This window comes from Malaclemys terrapin, chromosome 2, assembly GCF_027887155.1.
Source record: "Malaclemys terrapin pileata isolate rMalTer1 chromosome 2, rMalTer1.hap1, whole genome shotgun sequence".
Taxonomy (NCBI): domain Eukaryota; kingdom Metazoa; phylum Chordata; order Testudines; family Emydidae; genus Malaclemys; species Malaclemys terrapin.
The window spans coordinates 199,271,789-199,293,590 of record NC_071506.1 but is presented as its reverse complement, the minus strand read 5'-3'; the positions used below and the strand labels follow the sequence as shown (position 1 = coordinate 199,293,590).

Genomic DNA, 21,802 nt, shown 5'->3' with positions numbered 1-21,802 from the left:
ATCTCTTTATTTTGTTTATATTTCATTGGAGCTGTGGCTTTAAAAATCTCCCAGCAATTTCTGAGGCTCTAAAAATTGTTTAGAAAAATCCTGAAAAATCTCCGGCTTTTGTCATCTTTTTTCAAATGAGGCGGCCCAATATACTGATGAGCTTTCTAACTAGTAGAATAACTGGTGCAGTGATAATACTTGATTGATTTCCACTATGTTTGCAGAGTGTGAAAAAAATCTTTTTTATGCCTATGAATATTTACTTCTCTCTCTCTCTCTGTAGATAGCATGATTTTAAAAAAAGAGCTTCTAGTTGTACCTGCAAAAAACCTAAGCCCTCTTTAAAAATCGAGCCAAGACGAAGAGAAACATATGAAGTGATACATATTATGTACTTCCAAGGCTGCTTAATATCATTGATTTTTTTCCATGGCAGAGGAGACTGAAAATTTCATTATAATGCAGTGGCTCTGTATCTGCAATGCAATTTGTAATAACAGACTTAGTGTTGAGCATATACATATATATGTAATCTAAGACCCTGAGACAGCAGAATAAGTAATAGTTAACTTTGACTGGTATAACATTGCAAAATAATTGCTTTTGGGGGGTTGTTGGGGGTGGGCAGATTTGGCCAGAAGATTCCAGCAATTATTACAATCCTTGTTATACCCCCAATGAGAAAGTGATGACGAGAAAGTACCAGTAGGCTGTCAGGTGTGAGAAGGGGGTATGCCTGGTCCTATGAAAGATCCTTAAGAGCTGACCTCTATCATTTCTATCATTGAACTCAAATATGCTTTTATATGCAATGCTCCTACCATTTTTGCTCCGTGTGGTTTTACAGATGGACATGCTCGTCATTATCTGCATTACCAGACATAACGTTGGAGCAATTTTTACCACATTTTAGGCTATATATTTGCAAACAGATGAACACAGATGTGAATTAGCAAAAATGGTATGTGGTTTGCAGACTCTGAGTTCCTGTATTGCAGATGGGAATCATAAAATTCCCTTCTCTTTCTTTATACTGGTCTACATATCCTATGCATGTTGCCTCTCTGTAACAAGATCAGGGAGAGGTCTGCTCCAAAGCAGATTTATTAAGGTCCTTTATTCTTCATCTCAACCACACATCTAGGTTGTAGATGACTTCAGAGGGCCAAATCCTGTTTGCATTAGTTACATTGAAATTAATGGGACTACTTGTATTAATACTGCTACCAAGATTAAGGTAAGCAGGATTTGACTGGTATGCTGCAGAGTGCCCAGCTATTGGCCCCTTGTCTGAAAGACGTTAAGATATGAACTCTATTGGCTTACTTTAGTCCAAAAATGTTCTTAATGAGGAGCCCCTTACGATGTTTATCACTTTAAGAGCTAGATTGTGACCAGCCCTACACCAATACACACAAGGAGGAAGAGGGCACAAAATGCCTCCTGCGTCCTGAACAGGGGTGGAGTGAGGGTGGGACTTGGCCCCAGACCTTCTGCACTCCAGCTGATGAAGCTGGCTGGCATGAAAGTAAGTGCCTGATGGACCGTTTCAAAAGGTGGTGGATCTGCTGCTGTACTGTGTGTTTTCCTGCAGTTCCAGAAAACATTCTGACCGAGTCAGGCAGGCATTCTGCCTGAGACTGAGTGTAAGACCTGATTGTCTTCTTCAGCCCAACTTGAAGTGTTTTTTACTGAAGAGCTTTTATACAGGTTTTCCTTTTCAAGAACCTGGATTTTTAGGACACAGCAGCCCAAGTGGCTTTCTAGCACAAGACAGACAAAGCCCGCCCAGTGCATCATAGGGAGAATATTGTGAGGAAATGAGAGGCTGTTTTTTCTTTTTTGTTTTAACTGCCTTTAACACTGGCTCCGGATTCAAGGAAGATTGAGGTGCGTGTTAGGGTTGTGCAATCCTGAGAACTTTATTTTGTGTGGTTTTAGAAAATGTTCCAGGGCATTTCATTATTCATTTTATAAGATTAATGTGGAGTATTGTTGTTTAAAGCAATAAAAAGTAAATCTGGCTCAGAGTTCTCATTGTATAAAGGTTAATAATACATGTATGATAGTTCTTGGCACTTTCAAAAAAGCCTTTGGTTAATATTTTTAGCAGCACATATTGTAGGTTTTTAGGGATGTTGTGCAGCATAGTATAACTTTAAAAGGTTTTACACTGACCTGCATTTATTGTGTTGAGTTGAAAAATAGCATATTTTCTTACATTTTAGATGGGAAGGGTGGGTTCTGAAATTGCACACCCAGAAATATTTTGAAAGGAATGGTATGTGCTGAGAAATCCAAAATGCATTGTAGGTTTTTTCCAGTACTTTGAAGGTTAAAAAAAAAATCATTGAATTTGAAGCATCTTATACCCCAAATTACAAAACTCCTTTAACAAACCTATTTGAAAGGATCCTTTGGCAGTGGAAGAGTGAACAGGGGCATCTTCTAACTCAGAGTGCCAAGTGTGTGTATGTTCCATATGTATAATATGTATATAATATATATATATGGAACAGGAAGCTTGGCATTTGCAGAAAGTTACTTTAGAACTGTAGAACGTGTATGCGTGTAACACACATGCCCAGGAAACTTCAGCTCAGATGCAGCATCCAGTTTTCAGTGAGATTCTGCGTCTTACCAAATTTTTCAGCTGGGCTGTCTGAGGTACAAAGAGTTCAAGTAACTTAGCCAAGGTCACATAGCAAGTCCACAGTTTAGATACGTTTGAATCCCAGATCCTTCTGGTTCCTAGCCCATCCTTCTGGTTCCTAGCCCATTACTGTAACCCATAAACCACAGGCTTCCTTTGCAACGTGGAATTCCCAGGAACAGTCGCAAACATTCTCAAACATTCTCAAAACAGTCTCAATCATTATAGCCAATGCCCCTTTTAAAAAGAATGAGCGCTCCCTACAGTAAACATCTCTGGGCTGCAGTTTTCAGATCTGGCCAAGCTGTGCTCAACACAGGACTCAAGGAGAGAGGGGTTGCATGAAGCCTTTATGCTCCCACACTCCCAGTGGTTTCTGGGAGTAAGTTTAGCAACCTGGTGGCTGGGAGTCCAGGAAGGGGAGGTGAAGATTCAGTTATGCTGGCTTATTCCACCTGGGGATTCCCCCACTTTAGAGGAATCCCTATGTGATGCATGTACAAACCCCACACCAGGCAAGAAGGGGTTAAGAAGCAAGCAGCCTTGCCCCAACGCACCTACATGCATGCTAGTCTTGGAGAGGGTGACCAGACAGCAAGTGTGAAAAATAGGGACGGGGGTGAGGGGTAATAGGAGCCTATATAAGAAAAAGACCCAAAAACCGGGACTGCCCTATAAAATCGGGACATGTGGTCACCCTAGTCTTGGAGGAGGAGCCTTGAAAAGGAGAAGTGGAGTTCAGAAGGCCCCAGCCTAGGGAGGTATAGATCTCTTAGCCTCTGCTCCTAGAAAAGAGTATGGGAGAGAGTCACAGCTATCTTTAAAAAGCGACAAAGAGTCCTGTGGCACCTTTTAGACTAACAGATGTATTGGAGCATAAGCTTTCGTGGGTGATGCACTTCGTCAGATGCATGTAGTGGAAATTTCCAGAGGCAAAGAATACTTTCAAGATAACACTGAACAGCACACTGATACACAGATGCCCTCCCACCAACAGCACAAGAAGAACTCCACATGGACTCCTCCTGAGAGTCGAAATGATAGTCTGGACCTATACATATAATGCTTCCGCCAACGTGCACAGGCAGAAATTGTGGAAAAACAACATTGCTTGCCTCATAACCTAAGTTGTGCAAAACGCAATGCAATCCACAGCCTCAGAAACAACTCTGACATTATAATCAAAGAGGCTGATAAAGGAGATGCTGTTGTCATCATGAACAGGTTTGACTACCAAAAGGAGGCTGCCAGATAACTCTCCAATACCAAATTCTACAGGCCACTTTCCTCAGATCCCACTGAGGAATATACTAAGAAACTGCACTATCTACGCAGGACACTCCCTACACTAACACAGGAACAAATCAACGTACCCTTAGAGCCCCGACCGGGGTTATTCTATTTACTACCCAAGATCCACAAACCTGGAAGTCCTGGACACCCCATCATCTCTGGAATTGGCACTCTCACTGAAGTATTGTCCGGATATGTGGACTCTCTACTCAGACCCTACGCCATCAGCACTCCCAGCTATCTCCGTGACGCCACTGATTTCCTGAGAAAACTACAATGCATTGGTGATCTTCCAGAAAACACCATCTTAACCACCATGGATGTGGAGGCTCTCTACACAAACATCCCACACACAGATGGAATACAAGCTGTCAGGAACAGTATCCCTGATGATGACACAGCACAACTTGTTGCTGAACTCTGTGACTTTGTAGTTGGCTAGCCATTCACAGTCTTTGTTTAATCCTGAGCTGATGGTGTCATATTTGCAAATGAACTAAAGCTCTTTGAAGTCTGGTTCAGAAGTTTTTTTGCTGTAGGATGGCTACCTTTAAATCTGTTATTGTATGTCCAGGGAGATTGAAGTGTTCTCCTACAGGTTTTTGTATAATGCCATTCCTAATATCTGACTTGTGTCCATTTATCCTTTTATAAAGGACTTTTTATAAAGCCATCAGTGATCTACAACCCATCCTGGACAACGATCCCTCGCTTTCACAGGCCTTGGGAGGCAGGCCAGTCCTCACCCACAGACAACCCGCCAACCTCACCAGCAACCACACACCGCACCATAGTAACTCTAACTCAGGAACCAATCCATGCAACAAACCTCGATGCCAACTCTGCGCACATATCTACACCAGCAACACCATCACAGGACCTAACCAGATCAGCCACAACATCATCGGTTCATTCACCTGCATGTTCACCAATGTAATATACGGCATCATGTGCCAGCAATGCCCCTCTGCTATGTACATTGGCCAAACTGGACAGTCCCTACGTAAAAGGATAAATGGAGACAAGTCAGATATTTAGGAATAGCAATATACAAAAACCTGTAGGAGAACACTTCAATCTCCCTGGACACACAATAACAGATTTAAAGTGTTGTATCCACCAGGCAAAGTATTAACAACGTCAACAGAACTTTATTTACAGTGCAAGTCTCTTCTCCAAGCTGTAGCTGCACACTCTGTAACTCTCCCAGCCTCCTCAACTCCTCCCCCCTCCTTCCTGTTTCCTGTCCTTTCAGACTCCCAACAGCCAGTGCTCCCAGTTCTAATAATTACAAGCAGCATCTAAACTAGGGCTACCATATGTCCGGATTTCCCCGGACATGTCTGGCTTTTTGGTCTATAAATAGCCGACCGGGGGGAAATCCTGGACATTTTTAGATTTTTAAAAATCCCCCCTGGACGGCTATTTATAGATAGAAAAGTGGCGGCCAAGCGCCGCTGGGCACCCAAAGCCCCTTCCCCCCATCCCCTGCAGCCTTACTATGCTGTCCGGCCCGCAGCTGTCTTCCCCCTCCTCCCCTCCCCTGAACGCTCCGCCCCCCTGCTCCTCCCCCTCCCCTGCTTCCCGCGAATCAGATCTTCGCGGGAAGTCTGAAAAGAAGCAGGGACAAGCGGGAGGCAGCAGCAGGTAAGCTGTGGTGGGGGGGTGCAAGGAGGAGAGCTCCGGGGAGGCGCGGCCCTGGCCGAGCAGCGCCCGGTTGCCCCAGCGGCTCCGGCCCGGCTTGGGCCCTAGCACCCGCAGCCCGGACCCGGCCCGGCTCGGGCCCCAGCATCCCCGGCCCGGACCCGGCCTGGCTCGGGCCCCAGCACCCCTAGCCCAGACCCGGCCCGGCTCGGGCCCCAGCACCCCCGGCCCGGCTCGGGCCCCAGCAGCGCCAGCCGAGCACCTCCGGCCCGGCCCCAAGCCCCGCAACCCCGGCTGGAGTGAAGCCCGATACCTGGACTCTTTAAAGCCGGCCCTGGTCAGGGGACGGGGGGGGGGCATTGGATGGGTCTGGGGGGGCTGTCAGGGGGGCAGGGGTGTGGAGAGGGTTTGGGACAGTCAGGGACAGGGAGCAGGGGAGGTTAGATGGGTCTGGGGTTTTGTGGGGGCTGTCAGGGGGCAGGGGTGTGGAGAGGGGTCGAGGCAGGCAGGTAGCAGAGGGGGTTGGATGGGTCAGGAGTTCTGGGGGTCCTGTCAGGGGCAGGGAGCAGTTGGATAGGGCATGGGAGTACCCGGGGCTCTGTCTGGGGGCTGGGGTGTGAATATGGGGTGGGGGTGTGGATAAGGGTTGGGGCAGTCGGGACAGGTAGGGTCGTAGGGCGTTCTCAGGAGGGGGCAGTCAGGGACAAGAAGCAGGGTGGCTTAGATAAGCGGTGGGGTCCTAGGGGGCAGTTAGTGGCAGGGGTCAGTCAGGGGTCAAGGAGCAGGGGGGTTGGGTGTTCTGAGGGGGGCAATCAGGGGGTGGGAAGTGGGACGGAGTGGATGGGGTGGGGCAGGGGCGGGGCTAGAGCGGGGCTCCTACCCCCCCCACCCCCCCCAGTGTCCTCTTTTTTGCTTGTGGAAATATGGTAACCCTAATCTAAACACCACATAAAGGTAGCCATCCTACAGCAAAAAAACGTCAGGACCAGACTTCAAAGAGAAACTGCTGAGCCCTGGGACAGACAACCCCACCCACCCACCTGAGAAATTGAGCTCCCTGAGGAGAAAGCAGGCTGACGTAGTAAGTAGCTCAGGAAAGAAGCATGACCAGGGTGCCCTTAACCACTTACTTCAGGGATCCCTGGTCTAGAACCCAGGGTAGAGGGTGGGACTCAGTTTCCCTGCAGTCTCACTGGGAAGATCCCAAACACAAGGGGACAGAAAGAATATTGGGCCTGGAGAGGGCTGTCGACCTGGTGTGAAGCCCTGGGATTACCCCGAAGGGGGTGAGACCAGGCTGGAGGGCAAAGTCCCAGGGCAAAAGGGGACCACCAGTAGATCTGGTTGACAGGACTACAGAGAAGAAACCTTGGAACACCATACCTACCCACAAGGTGATGTGCTGGCTAGCGAGTCACTTTGCCACACCCCTGTTGCTTGATTTAAGTCTGGTTTATACTGTTCTGCAGTGTTGAAGCTGCCCAGATGGGATAAAGATCTAGCACTCTAGCCTTGAAAGAAATGACCGATGAAAAATGACTAATCTTTAGCGTACTAGGCAGTTCTGTTCCCTAGGCAGGTGTTTTGAATGTATTCGGAATGATCTAATGTATTTTGCTCAGGCTCCAACTTTACCTTTCCCATGAGTTATTTGCTGCTCTGGTGTTAGTGTCAGTATCTTCCTGAAAGAGACTCAAGAAATAAGTGTCTCCAGCTCCAAATACCAAGCTTCAGACTTGAGTAATTGTCATCCCCCCCACATACACACCCAAAAAGGAAAAACCACACATACACACATGGCTTACACAAATAAAAGTGAAAGAGTGAACATTTCTATTATATTTTGGGGTGTGGCATCCTCTTCCCTTCTGAGGTTCCTTCTATACAGTACTTGGGAACACAAATAATGAAAACCTTTTAGAGGCCTCTGTTTAAAACAAAAAACAAAACCCACCAAACCCTTATAACAGTTTTAAAACAGTGTTGATGTTGATAGAAACCATTTTGTTTTCTTTTTTTCCTTACGAGGGAAGAAAAATGAGGTCTCGTGGATCAGGGAAAAAACTCTTGCATCTTGCTGCTGAACTGTGAGCATTGAAATGTGATTAAGGCAGAGTTACTTGCTTGGCTGCCATATAGACATTGGATGTCTTCACTGCTGGTGTTAAATTAGGTGAGACAGCCACTAAATCTTGGATTTTGCAGTCCAGTAAATGGAGTTCTCCCAAGACAACTATTTCACAGGATGCTAGGCTTGCAGAATGATCCTTGTCTTTGAAATGGTGGCTCTTCTCAATTTATAAATATGCGGGTAATCCCATTTTCCACCTGTCTAACTGAGGTGTGGGTTAGATTATGGAAGGCTACACACTGTAAAGGAAATGTAGTGTTTAAAATTTAGGCCTTCAAGATGGCTGGTATCTGTTTTTAAATCCAAAATGTTCATGTCTTTTAACTTGACTTTTATGTTGCCTTTCATCTATGCAGTGTCATTGCTTGGCGGTTCTGATATGTTTTCATAGGTGCTACACCATATCAGTGTTGTGAAAGGAAAGGAGCAAAATATTAAATGCAAAAGACATTCTCTCCTAGTGATTGGTTTTTTTGACTGCTTGTTCCCTGTGAAGTAAAGGGAACTGCAGATGTTCAGTGAAAAACACCAAACATCTGCAATTTCAATACTGTCCAGCATTGTAAGAGGCAGCAGCAGTCGCTGCGCTGCTCTTCTGTTCTGTTCTTTTCTTTTTTAATAGTACATTTAGCATAGGACTCATTTCTCTGCCCTCTTTGGGACTTGGACACTTTCCATGGTTTAATGTGAAAAAGGTCTTTAGCTGAAGAAGTGCACTCCTCTGGTTTGCTTTGAAGATGTGGGAGCAATGTGGGCTGTCTAATGCAAGGGTGTGGCCAACAGCTGCCGGATGCCTTCACTTTTTCACTTTCATGGATTTCCCCTTGCAACAGTTTGTGATTATACACACCCTATTATCACCATCCCTCTCTCTCTTACTTACACAGAGAGAGAGAGAGAGAGAGTATATACGGCATCAAAAGGAATCCAGTTTGAGATATTTGTCCCCAGCAAAAGAGTAAACAACTGCTCTAGGCCAGTGATTTGAAAAGGGCCCCAGTTTACTCTGAAGTATCCTCAATATAGGAAGTGAAGGCAGAAAAGAAAAGAGTTTAGGTCCTGAATGAATCCACTTCTTCCTCAGCCTGAACAAAATGCAAGCAGATTTGAAGTCCTGTTGTCTGTTCATTTTGGGCTCTATTTAGTCTTTCTCTCGCCCTGTATAATACCACTTCTGTACTTGGTAGACCTAAAGATGCATTCCACTGCAATCTCAGCTGTAGAAGGCAAGAGAAGGGGTGTATCTTTCTAAATTGTCCCGCTTCAGCTGTGGTGGCACCAGTCCATTATTTACATAAGCCCACAAACTAGTTAATCACTCCTTGTTATCAAGAAGGTTCCTTTCTGAAGAACAGCACACCCAAACTGAAGTCGGAGAACACTGCAGGTTATACCGAAGGTTATAGGAACAGAATGAGGAGTTTCACCTCCCTATTTGAATTCAAGATTGTTCTGACACTTACAGAGATCATCCTCATGATTTTGGCCACAACATTTCTTGCAAATCACACAAGTGCCCGGTGGCTTGACAATAGGTGGTTATTTGTATGTATTCAAAAATAAACTAATTACATCAATTCACATAAGGGCAGTGTGCCTGCTCTTTCAATCAGTGTGTGTCTCTGAAGCGCCCGTAGTGTCATCAGGGAGATGTTTTCATGTTGTGCAGTTTTTGATCCCTGTGTAGGATTTTGTCCTACTGCTAAAGGTGGTGAAACTATGGAGCTGGGGGTGGGGGGAAATATATGTTTAAAACCCAATGTGACTTTTAAATCAGTTTAATCTAATTTAGGACCACAAATGCTAAAATACCTTTATCATAATCATTTATTTATCGCATGGTGTCACTACAGCGCAGAGTTAAGGCTGTTTTGGTTGCCTTACTGCACTTCCTTACCTAACACATTTGGATTTTTTTTAAGTGTAACCTTAACTCTGAATTTCCTGGGCTTGGTTAGGGGAATGTTACAATATGTCTGTAATGTTTTTATCTTAGGTTATTTATATATATTCTCAGGGCTGGTCCAGGGGCAGGCAATCATGGCCATCAGCCTAGGTGCCAACTTCTAGACATACTGCTGTGCCACTTGCATGTGTGGTGCTCCACTGATTGACTGGCCGCCTTTAATTTATTTATTTAGACGTGGCTGCTCTAGTTGAATAGGGGAGGGACACCAAAAAGGTTTTCTGACCTGGTCAGCAAAATGTCTTGAGACTGTTTCTGTATACCCTCAGTCTTAACTCTAATTAAACAGAAGTTTTTATCTTGGAATAGAATTGGAACACTTCAGAGGACAGCAAAGTCAAAATGTTCCATTATTAGAGAACATACTATCGTAAGAAAATGGTGTTTCTTTGAGTGAAACTGGGCTTCAGTTGTAGGGCATGGACACTCTCTAAGCCTCCAGATACATATCTATAGATACCTGTTCATTAGTGTCTTCTAATTTATTTGACAGAATCAGAGGAGATGCAAAGAGGGAATGGGGGAGGTGAGCAGAACTTTGAAGTTAGCCATTCACTGGAGTGCAGGAAATGGCTCAGCAGAAAATTTTTAAAAAGAAAACAAAAAACAGTACCTACATCACAAAGATTTTTTTTTTTAAACACTGATCACCATTAGAACTTGTAAATTGCAGTCAAGAATCTACTGTTTTTTTTCTGGGCAGGGAGTGGAGGCATGCTGCTTGTGTTGTGTGGCAGGGGAAGTTTCAATAACTAAAACAAAACAAACAAAAACACCAACTCCCAATGGGAATCTAATAAGGTTGAAATTAAGGATTTTACTGGCAAATAAGAAAAACGATGTTTTTAAAACTGACCCAGAGTACTTAGCCTATTCTCTCTCAATCATTCAGCCCTCAGCGAATAAGCATCTTTTGCCTGAAGAAGTTCTTCCAAAAAGCTTCCCTTTCAATCATACAAAGGGATTGCCTGGAGTTCACATCTTGGACCACGAGAGGGAAGTAGTGACTGTATTTTGCTATCTAATGCATCAAATACTTTCTCCCTTGTAGCTTCAGGAGTGATTTTTGTAAACAAACAATTTTTAATATTAATTTATTAGTTTTGTTAATAAAGAATCTCCTTAGAAAAAAGTGTCTCTATTTTGATGATAGACCAATATTTACTTTTATACAGTTTTGTTTACTTTTAGTTTTGTTAAATAAGTAGAAAAATTATCAACAGTAATAATTAATTAACAAAACAACAACAAGACACATACCCCTTGGTGCTGGGCCCTGCGTGATTGTACCTCAGCCAAACCAGAGGATTGGGCCCATCAGCTCATCTCAGGATTATACAACTCATGAAAGTAGAAATAACTTGAAGCCAATAAGAATGAAGTAAATTAGAGAACTGTTCATTCTGATGCTGGTGTGTTATCTTTCTTAGGGAATATTTAATGCTACCCATACCAGGCTTGATCCTTATCCAGGCAGAAAGGAGTGGCTAAGAACTAGAGCTGTTTGGATCTGGATCCAAATTAGTCCAAGGTCTATGGGTGTTTGAAACTGGAGTTTGGGGTTTGGCTCATCGAGACACATTAAGTTTTGTGCCGGGAGACTTATCTTTAACTTAAGGCAACTGATCTGGCTTGGTGTTGGAACTGGCATTCTTTTCTGGGGCCAGAAAAACTCACAGCAGGAAACTCTATGATTTTTGGGTTCTCAAAACCAGATGAAGTGACTCAAATGTAACATTTTATAAGTCCCAACGTGGGAACTCAGCATGCAAACAACCAGCCTGCCATAAGCAAGCATGATCCTAACTCCCCCACTCCCCAACACCTTGGATATCAATAATATAATAATTATTGTATGAATAATTATACATAATAGTAAAAGTTGAAAAGGCAAGGTTAGTTGAGGATAACAGGATGCCTAGGAGAGAATAAAACTATCTTGACATCTTAATTGGTCTGCAGGGAATACAACAGACTCTCTTTGCAACAGTAATTTCCTGTGATAGCATGTTAGGAATCTGCTTTGTGAAATGAGGTATATTAGTTGCCATTTGTCCGGTTTTCAACTGGAAAGTCTGGTTGAAAGGGACCTGTGCAGTTCCAGGAAGATGTACTGACCGGATACCAAAAGTCTGGTTACCGCAGGTGGGGAGGGAGGCGCAGGGTCATCAACTCACAACAGCCCCTGCTCAGTCAGGGCCACCTCCAACCTGCATCTTGTGAGCAGGCAGGCGCCACATCAGGGGCTGCATCTCCTGACCTAGCCCTGGAGCAGAGGGAGCCCAGCTGGTGAGGGAAAAGAGGGAGGTGGAGAGGATTGAGCGACAAGGAAAGGGGAGGGGGAAGCAGCATGTGACAGAGATGGGGGGAGAGAGAAGTGGACAGGGGGCGTGGCCTTGGGGAGAGGCAGGGGGAGGTTCCTGCACTCCTGCTGTAGTGTCCAGTTTTCAGATATTAGAAAGTTGGCAAGTCTAGATATATACCTCCTAAATGATATGGGGAATATGGAACCACTTATATTCAGTAACAGCATTCAGAGCACTGCTTTCAGATGTCAATGAAGATTTGCAGGCATGCTATGGTAGGACAATACTCATCAAGGGGAACTTGTTCAGTGACTCATATGTAAGGCTGCGAGTCTGTCATGGAGATCATGGAAGTCACGGATTCTGTGACTTTCTGTGACTTCCATGACTTCTGCAGCGGCTAGTGCTAGGGGGCTGCCAGAAGCAGCAGTTTGGGTGTGTGGGAGGGGGCTCAGGGCTAGGGGCAGGGGTGTGGGAGCATGGGGGGGTGCTTACCTGGGGTGGGGGGCCACCCTGCAACTCCTACGTGGCGGGGGGGAGGGGTGTCTCCATGCTGCACACTGCCCATGCGCGCAGGCCCTGCCCCCGCAGTTCCCATTGGCTGCGGTTCCCTGCCAATGGGAGCTGCAGCAGCCGGCGCTTGTGGCAGGACCAACGGAGGAGCCCCTGCCCTGGCCCCTGCTTCCGCTGTCTAGGAGCTGCAGGGACGGAGCTGGTAGGAAGCCCCGCCAACCCCTCCCTCAGTACCAGCAGGGGTCCTGGGTCACCTCCGCCAGCACCCCAAGACCGCCCCCCCTAGAGCAATCCCGCCCAAGTTTCAGACACGGTGGGTATTTTTAGTAAAAGTCATGGACAGGTCACAGGCCTGTGAATTTTTGTTTACGGCCTGTGACCTGTCTATGAGTTTTACTAAAAATACCCATGACTAAAACGTAACTTTAATCATACGTGAACAAAATAGGAGATGAACCTGAATACTAAAATAGGAAATTATTTTCAGAAAGCTGAGCACTGCCACAGGCACCCACTGACTTCACTGAGAGTTATGGATTGTATTTTCAGCTTGTGCCAAATTGACACACGTTCTAGATGAGCTAATTTTGTATCCAAACATGTGCAGTAGCAGATTTACTTACTGCCATGTTTTATGATTATTCAGTGAAATAAGATGGTTGAATTGAGAGCTGAATGAATAATTGGTCCTTGGGGAGTTTGTGGCTTTTTGTTTTGGGTTGTTTGTTTGGTTTTTTTCATGTTTTGTTAGGGTTTGGTGGCCGACCTGAAAAATCCAGAAAAAAAAATTGATTTGTTTCAAGCCAAAACTAACATTTTTCAATTTTTCTCACTGAAATAAAAAATTATTTTTTCAGGTTTCTAGCTGTTACATTTTTGAGATATTTGTACATGTAAATCTCTTTAAACCAATTCCTAGCTAAATTTCAAAACCAAACATTTCAAAATGAAAAATGTCAAAATGTCAAAATGAAAACATTTTCAAAATTTTAATTTTAATTTATTTGGCCAAAAATATTTGCCAAATTTGAGCCAAATTAATGAATAGCTTTTGTCATCCCGTAATTGCATTTTTCAGTGACTTTCCTATTCAACTGAAAATTTTTGCTACGCTCTAGTTGCATCATGAACCCCGAGGACTTCATAGCATAGTAACTGTGCGTGTCTTCATTGCTCCTTATAATGCTCTTAAATCTGGGAATTAATCTTAAATGTTGTTGCAATAGGCATTCTTTGGGAAAGCTGAGATGGAGCCTTTATTAAGACAAAATTGTATTTGCTACAAATTGTCTTTGCCTTGCTCCATAATTGCAGCGTACAACCTTTGATCCTCATTGCATGGCAGTTCTTGACTCTCATAATCTGGGCTCTCTACTTTGATATGACTTCATGGTAGGACATTGATGTAATTGAGAGCGCTGAGCATATAGAATAGAATATAGCAAAACTACAGAGGTTAGACTAGACCCTCTATGTGGATTTGGGAGTAAAAAGTGTTCAATGTGTTTGCCATTTCTCCAGCACAGGTTATTGCAACTTTAAACTGCCTATGACTATATAAAAAAATAATTCCAAACTTTGAGGGCTCTTTGGCAAAACTTTTATTCCTTGTTTGTTTCTGCTGTTTTTTGCAGGTCCTGTGTAACAGATATGTGTGAGTGTCCAGTTCATAAAAATTGCTACTGCGAGTCATTCCTTGCTTATGCCCGAACCTGTCAGAGAGAAGGGGTGAAAGTCCAATGGAAACCTGAGCAGCACTGTGCAGGTAAGGATACTCTGAGTGCTTTGTTGAAATGTAATGCACAGTCTGAAGGAAAGACCCTTGTAATTTTTTATATCATTATAATGCTGGAGGGAAAAAATAGAAATCAATAAATGGCTAGGCTGGAATTTGATAAGCAGCCAGCCTACGTTCTGAGCTATAGGTGTGAGTCTATAAAATATACATAATCACACACACTCTCTCTCTCACACACACACACACACACACACACACACACACACACACACACACACACGGTATGTTATAGCTCAGGGTCCCCAACGAGGTGCCCGCGGGCGCCGTGGCGCCTGCCGGGGCGTGTAAGTGCACCCGCATACTGGCCGGGGACAAGCATCCGCCGAAATGCTGCTGAGAAGCAGTGTCATCCAGAGGCGTCGCCGCTGAAATGCCGCCGATCGACGCCTCTGGATGACACTGCTCATCGGCGGCATTTCAGCGGCGACACCTATTGACGTTGCTGCTTGTCGGTGGCATTTCGGCAGATGCTCCTCTGCCGCCACAGTCCTCCGTGGCTCGGAAAAAGGTTAGGGACCACTGTTATAGGTATGTATAGAGAGAGAATGCCAGCCTGTGGTGGAAATATATAGTGTTCATGTGCATTAATTTTGGTCACTGAGGCAAAGTTCCCATGTGATTTGCACTGCTTTAATGGCAAGTAATTATTTCCACAGAGAAGAGACAGTTACTTCCTGTAACTGGAGATTCTTCGAGATGTGTGATCCCTATCTGTATTCCACATGTGGGTGCACATGCGTGCCATGTGCCTGAATCCGGAAGTGTTTCTTTGCAGTGTCCGTCGACCCGCACATGTGTTGTGTCTCTCCTCGTGCTCCCAGCTGAGGATATAAGAGGTCGTGCAGATCGACACCTCTCCAGTCCCCCTCATACTGTAATGGAATGCAGTCCTCACCGGAGGGGATGGAGGGCAGGTAGTGGAATACAGATAGGGACCACACATCTTGAAGAACCTCTGGTTACAGGTAGATAACCTCTTCTTCTTTTTCGACTGATGGTCTCTATGTGTATTCCACGAGCAGTGATCAGTGCAAGGTGGGTGCGAGGATTCCAATGGATGTGTGGTCTGCAGTACAGCCTGGCCCACTGGATGTGTGTTGCTGCTGCTTGTGCGATGGTATAGTGTGTCATGAACATGTGGGCGGAGCGCCACATTTCTGCATAAGAGATGTCTTGCCAGGATATGTCAACCCATGAGGCTGATGTGGTGGCCTGTGCTTGCGTAGAGTGCGCCATGACTCTATCAAATGGGGGTATGTTGGATTGGTTGTAGCTAGGGCTGTCAAGCGATTAAAAAAATAATCATGATTATCGAACGATTAATCGTGCTGTTAAATAATAGAATACCATTTCTTTAAATATTTTTGGATGTTTTCTACATTTTCAAATATTTTGATTTCGATTACAACACAGAATACAAAGTGTGCAGTGCTCACTTTATATTTTTTTTATTACAAGTATTTGCACTGTAAATAAACCAAAATAAATAGTATATTTCAATTCACCTACTACAAGTACTGTACTGCAATCTCTTTATCATGAAAGTTGAATTTACAAATGTAGAATTATGTACAAAAAAGCTGCATTCAAAAATAAAACAATGTAAAATTTTAGCGCCTGTTAGTCCACTCAGTCCTACTTCTTGTTCAGCCAATTGCTCAGAAAAACAAGATTGTTTACATTTGCAGGACATAATGCTGCCCGCTTCTTGTTTACAATGTTGCTTAAACTGCAGCAAGGGAAGTTTAGGTTGGACATTAGGAAAAACTTCCTAACTGTCTGGGTGGTTAAGCACTGGAATAAATTGCCTAGGGAAGTTGTGCAATCTCCATCGTTGGAGATTTTTAAGAGCAGGTTGGACAAACACATGTCAGGAATGGGCTAGATAATACTTAGTCCTGCCACGAGTGCAGGGACTGGATTAGATGACTTCTCGATGTTTCTTCCATTTCTATGATTCTAATGTCACCTGAAAGTGAGAACAGGCATTCTCATGGCACTGTTGTAACTGGCATTGTAAGATATTTGCGTGCCAGATGCGCTAAAGATTTAGATGTCCCTTCATGCTTCATCTACCATTCCAGGGGACATGTGTTCATGCTGATGACGGGTCCTGCTCGATAACGATCCAAAGCAGTGCAGATCGACGCATGTTCATTTTCATTATCTGAGTCAGATGCCATCAGCAGAAGGTTGATTTTCTTTTTGATGGTTCAGGTTCTGTAGTTTCCGCATCAAAGTGTTGCTCTTTTAAGACATCTAAAAGCATGCTCCACACCTCGTCCCTCTCAGATTTTGGAAGGCACTTCAGATTCTTAAACCTTGGGTTGAGCACTGTAGTTATCTTTAGAAATCTCACATTGGTACCTTCTTTGCATTTTGTCAAATCTGCACTGAAAGTGTTCTTAAAATGAACAACATGTGCTGAGTCATCATCCAAGACTGCTATAACATGAAATATATGGCAGAATGCGGGTAAAACAGAGCAGGGGTCATACAATTCTCCCCCAGGGAGTTCAGTCACAAATTTAATTAATGCATTATTTTTTTAACAAGCATCATCAACATGGAAGCATGTCCTCTGGAATGGTGGTTGAAGCATGAAGGGGCATACAAATGTTTAGCATATCTGGCACGTAAATATCTTGCAATGCCAGCTACAAAAGTGCTGTGCAAATGCCTGTTCTCTCTTTCTGGTGACATTGTAAATAAGAAGAGGGCAGCATTATCTCCTGTAAATGTAAACAAATTTGTGTGTCTGAGCGATTGGCTGAATAAGAAGTAGGACTGAGTGGACTTATAGGCTCTGAAGTTTTACATTGTTTTGGTTTTGAGTGCAGTTATGGAACAAAAAAATTTACATTTGTAAGTTGCACTGTCATGACAAAGAGATTGCACTACAGTACTTGTATGAGGTGAATTGAAAAATACTATTTCTTTTCTTTATCATTTTTACAGTCCAAATATTTGTAATAAAAAATAATATACACTTTGGTTTCAAATATAACATAGAATACAATATATCTGAAAATGTAGAAAAACATCCAAAATATTTAATAAATTTCAATTGGTATTCTGTTGTTTAACAGTGCAATTAAAACCACGATTAATCGCGATTAATTTTTTTAATTGCAATTAATTTTTTTGAGTTAACCGCGTGAGTTAACTGCGATTACTCTACAACCCTAGTTGTAGCATTCACAGATGCGCCTGAGGCCCATTTGGAGATGCAATGGGATGAAAGGGCTTGACCCCTGGACCATTCAAGATGACCATAAATAGTTTCAGCGATGTGCAAAAGGGTTGGATCCTGTGGAAGTAGAACACCAGTGCATGACAGACGTGGAGGGAGTGCAAGGCTCTGTCAGTAGGGGAGGTGTGTGGTTTGGGGTGGAAAACTAGCAGGTGTATGCACTGATTTAGGTGGAATTCAGACACCACTTTTGGGAGGAATTTAAGGGGAAGCCGTAAGGCCACCTTGTCCTTGTGGAATATTGTGTAGGGGGAGTCTGCCATCATAGCCGTGATTTCACTGACTCGTCTGGTGAGGTAATGGCTACCAAGAAAGTCACTTTCATCGAGAGCTGGGAGAATGTGCATGCTGCTAGCGGCTCAAAGGTTGGCTTTGTGAGGGCAGAGAGAACAAGATTATGATCCCATGGCGGCGTGGGCTTCAGTACTGGTGGAAAGGGGTTGAGTAAACCTTTCATGAAGCTGATAGTGGTGGGATGGGTAAACACCAAGGAGCTGTCCATAAGAGGCAGAAAGGCACTGAGTGCTCCCAGCTGCACTCTGATAGAGTTGAGGTCCAGGTCCGACGTCTTGAGGGTGAGGAGGTAGTCGAGGACAAGTGGAATAGACGCCATGCTCAGTGAGTGGTGGTGGTGGTGGCGGCAGTGGGCCCATGCCGTGAAGCATCTCCATTTAGCTCAGTAGTAGGCTCTGGTGGATTCTCTGCTGCTTGAAGCGTCACGTGGTTCTTGATGCCCTCTCCCTGTGTCCCTGCAGCCTGGGGGAGGGAGGAAGCAGCAGGGTAGCTGACTGCCGGCTCAGCTCCTCCCCCGCCACATGGGGCTGCTTTGCCTTCCCTGCTGCTGCAGTCCCAGTGCTGCTGCCTGCTTTGCAGACCATCTGCCAAGGTGAGTCAGGGTTTGGAGGCAAAGGCAATGTGTGGGACTCCAGCAGCAGGGAAGGTGAAACAGCCCCGTGTGGTGGGGGAGGAGCTCAGCCGGCAGCCAGCGCCTAGCACAACGGGGTCCTGGTCTAGGACTGAGACTCCCAGGTGCTATGATAATACAGCCAGCTGCCCTGCTGCTTCCTCCCTCCCCGGGCTGCACGCCTCTGGGCTGTGGGTGGCATCAGTGGGGGTTTGCGGGTCTGGACTTGCATGTCAAAACTGAGGTGTGTTCTGCCACTGGAAGAGGATCGAGGAGGTGGTTGTGACAGAGGCGGGGATGCGAGGCCACTGTGATCAGTGTCTTTGACATGGGGGCTCCGGCTGTCAGTAGTGGTAGGCTAGGTAGGGAGCGTATGAGCAGGGGAAGAAGGGTTGTTTCTGCTGCCTGTGCCTCAGGCCCAGGGTATATATACCAAGGGATTGTAGTGTGGCTCTGGAGTCCTTCAGCAAGAGGGACTTGTCTGTCTTATTGTTAAACAGTCTGTGCTTGTCAAAAAGGAGGTCCTCAATTGTATTTTGGACCTCCCTGGGGAAGCTGGATGATTGTAGCCACGAGTCTCTTCACATAACGATTCCGGTCACTAGAGAGTGAGAGGATGCATTGATCACATCCACAACTGCCTGAAGGCCCACCGGGGTGACCAGTTTCTTGTGTCCAGCAGTGCCTGGAATCGCTGCTGATACTCTGGTAGCAGCTTGTCCTTGAACTCTGGTAGCCTGTTGTAGTTGTTAAAGTCATACATGGCTAGCAGAGCCTGGTAGTTGGTAATGCAGAATTGTAGTCCCGCAGAAGAACAGACCTTCCTGCCCCAGTAGGTCCAGTCTCTTAGCTGCATTGTTCAGAGGAGTAAATTATTGTGGTTGCTGCCGTGCCAGTTCCACAGCCTCTTGGACTACCGGGGAGCTAAGGGGTGGATGAGTGAAAAGTAAAAAAAAGCAGCTTTAGCAGGCACAAAATATCTCCTCTCCGCCTGCTTACATGTGGGGGCACATGAGGCAGGGGTGTACCACATTGCTCGTGATGGCCTCACTAATGGGTAGGGCTATCCTAGGTGGCTCTTGGGGTTGGAAGAGGTCCAGGAGTTGATGTTGTGGATCCTGAACCTCTTCAAATGGGATTCCTAGGCCTGTCACTACCCTCTGCAGCAAGTCCTGGTATTGGCGGCAGTGGTCCAGCAGAGAGAGTGGGAGGAAGATGATTGCCTCGTCCAGCGAGGAGGCTATTCCAGTTGGGACTAACCAAGTTGGTGGTACCAGTTCTATGTCTCCCTCTTCTTCATACACTGATAGCACTGGTGGGTACGCAGGGGATGGCCGATAAGACGCCTGAGATGGTGTCTCTGTTAAGGATCCCAGGGTCCCCTGTATGGCCAAAAGGAAGGGTCCCTTGGATGTGGTGGGCCCCCTGGGAAGCAGTACCAGGTCTCTGTTGTTTGGTCATATACTGGAGAGTAGAGCGTACATCTGGACTCTGATGTGACATCAGGGAGAAGGAGGGTTTCGGCTCCGAGAACGCCTCGGACTCTGAAGATGGTGCCGGCAAGAAGGGGGGACTGTCGGTACCAGAGGGCTGCCATTTGGCAGACATATGGGCTTCTCCAGAAACAGCAGAAGGGTACATACTTTGGGGTTGGGATGCCGCAGTTGAGCAGGGGGCTGAATAAAAGGGGAGACTGCAGGTAGGGGAGGATCAACTCTTCTGCCAACAGAAATGCTTTCGAGCATCCAGGGATCCGTGGTGTACCTGCAGAGATGCCAGAGGGTCCTGGCAATGCTTGGGTGCCTCGGTCATGTCAGTACTGTCCGATCCCATTTGTACCTGGCCTGACCCTCCATGCAGGGAATCTTGGGTGCTGGTCCGGCCGGATCTGTGCGAGACATCTCAACAGACTTGGTACGTCTTGGGGAGGAAATGCTGTGCTTGGGAGCAGTCTGCGGCGGGGATCTGCTCTTGTGCCTGTGAGTGTTTTTTTTCTCTCCTGCTGGGACATGTGCGGTGCTTGGAGGGGCACTCACTGCTGGTGATAGCCACTGTACAGGGGTGTCTCCGGGGCCAAGATCTGAGTGCACCCTAGTTCTCATCACTTCCTCCATCAGATATTTATGAAGGTGGAGCTTGTGGGCTTCCCGGGTTCCAGGTGGGAAGGATTTGCAAATGGTACAGTGAGCAGTCATGTGTACCTCGCTCAGGCAGTAGAAGCGCCACTGGTGCTCGTTGCTCACAGAGAAGGAGCGCGGGCAGGAAACAGTTTTTGAAGCCCAAAATCGGGGGCACAGTCCCTGGCAGGGGAAGTACAGGCCCCAGTCAGGGGAAAGAACTACACACTAACTATACTAAATTATCTAACTAACACTATAAAAACTATTCACAATGATTTACAACAAAGCAGAAGTGATTCACTCCCTTAGAAACTAAGAGTATAAAGGAATTGGGGGTTCCGACTCAGGCCACGTGGTGGTAAGAGGGAACTGGAGAGGTGTCAACCCACATTACCTCTTATATCCTCGTCTGGGAGCATGAGAAGATGCACTATGCTCATGTGGGTCAATGGACACTGCTAAGAAGCACTTCTAGACTCAGGCGCTTGGTGCAACTGCTCACCCATGTGTGGAAGACACATAGGGACCATCACTCGAAGCAGAATGGTGGTGTGTGGTCATGGCCATTTTAAAGTGAGACACAATATTGCAAATGAATATTTCCCCTGATTATGGCCCTTTTAATTCAGGTCACTGTGTAATGGCATTAGATTATCTGGAAATTTATATAAAAATTTATATAATCTTAGTCTTATAGTTAAGACTAATATTTAGTAATGGGTATTATTAGTAAAAGTCATGGACAGGTCACGGGCCGTTAACAAAAATTCATGGTCCATGACTTATACTATATACCCCTGACTAAATCTTGGGTGTTCTGGGGCAGAGGGTGGCCCGGAGGCACTGCAGGTGCTGGGGTGGGGGTGGTGGCAGCGACGCATGGCCTGGGACCACTGCTGGGCCTGGGGGTGTTGCGGCACGTGGCCTGGCACCCCCACTGGTGCTGGTGGGAGCGACCCGAGACTGCCGCTGCTGCTGGAGGGGGGATGATGTGGGGGGCAGAGGTGAGAATGCCCCAGCAGTGGTGGGTGTGGGTGCTCGGGTGGCCCCCGGGAGAGCCACACCAGCTGTTGCAGAAGTTCCGGAAGTCCCAGAAAGTCACGGAATCTGTGACTTCTGCAACATCTGTAACAGACTCGCAGCCTTAATTATAGTTTAGAAAGATGAATGGGATACTCTCTGCTGGTCAAAGAGCTGTTACTCTGCTATCTATTCTGGTGATTGTGTGAC

At 45.7% G+C, this 21,802-nt stretch overlaps 1 protein-coding gene across 2 annotated transcripts in view; it reads left to right on the top strand.

Moving 5' to 3' along the window:
- BMPER (BMP binding endothelial regulator) overlaps positions 1-21,802 on the top strand; it is a 222,130-nt gene that overhangs the window by 181,307 nt on the left and 19,021 nt on the right. For both annotated transcript variants that reach the window (XM_054020642.1, XM_054020643.1), the window contains one exon: positions 14,132-14,262. In XM_054020642.1, the coding sequence (XP_053876617.1) occupies positions 14,132-14,262 (131 nt within the window). The remainder of the gene's footprint in view (positions 1-14,131; positions 14,263-21,802) is intronic.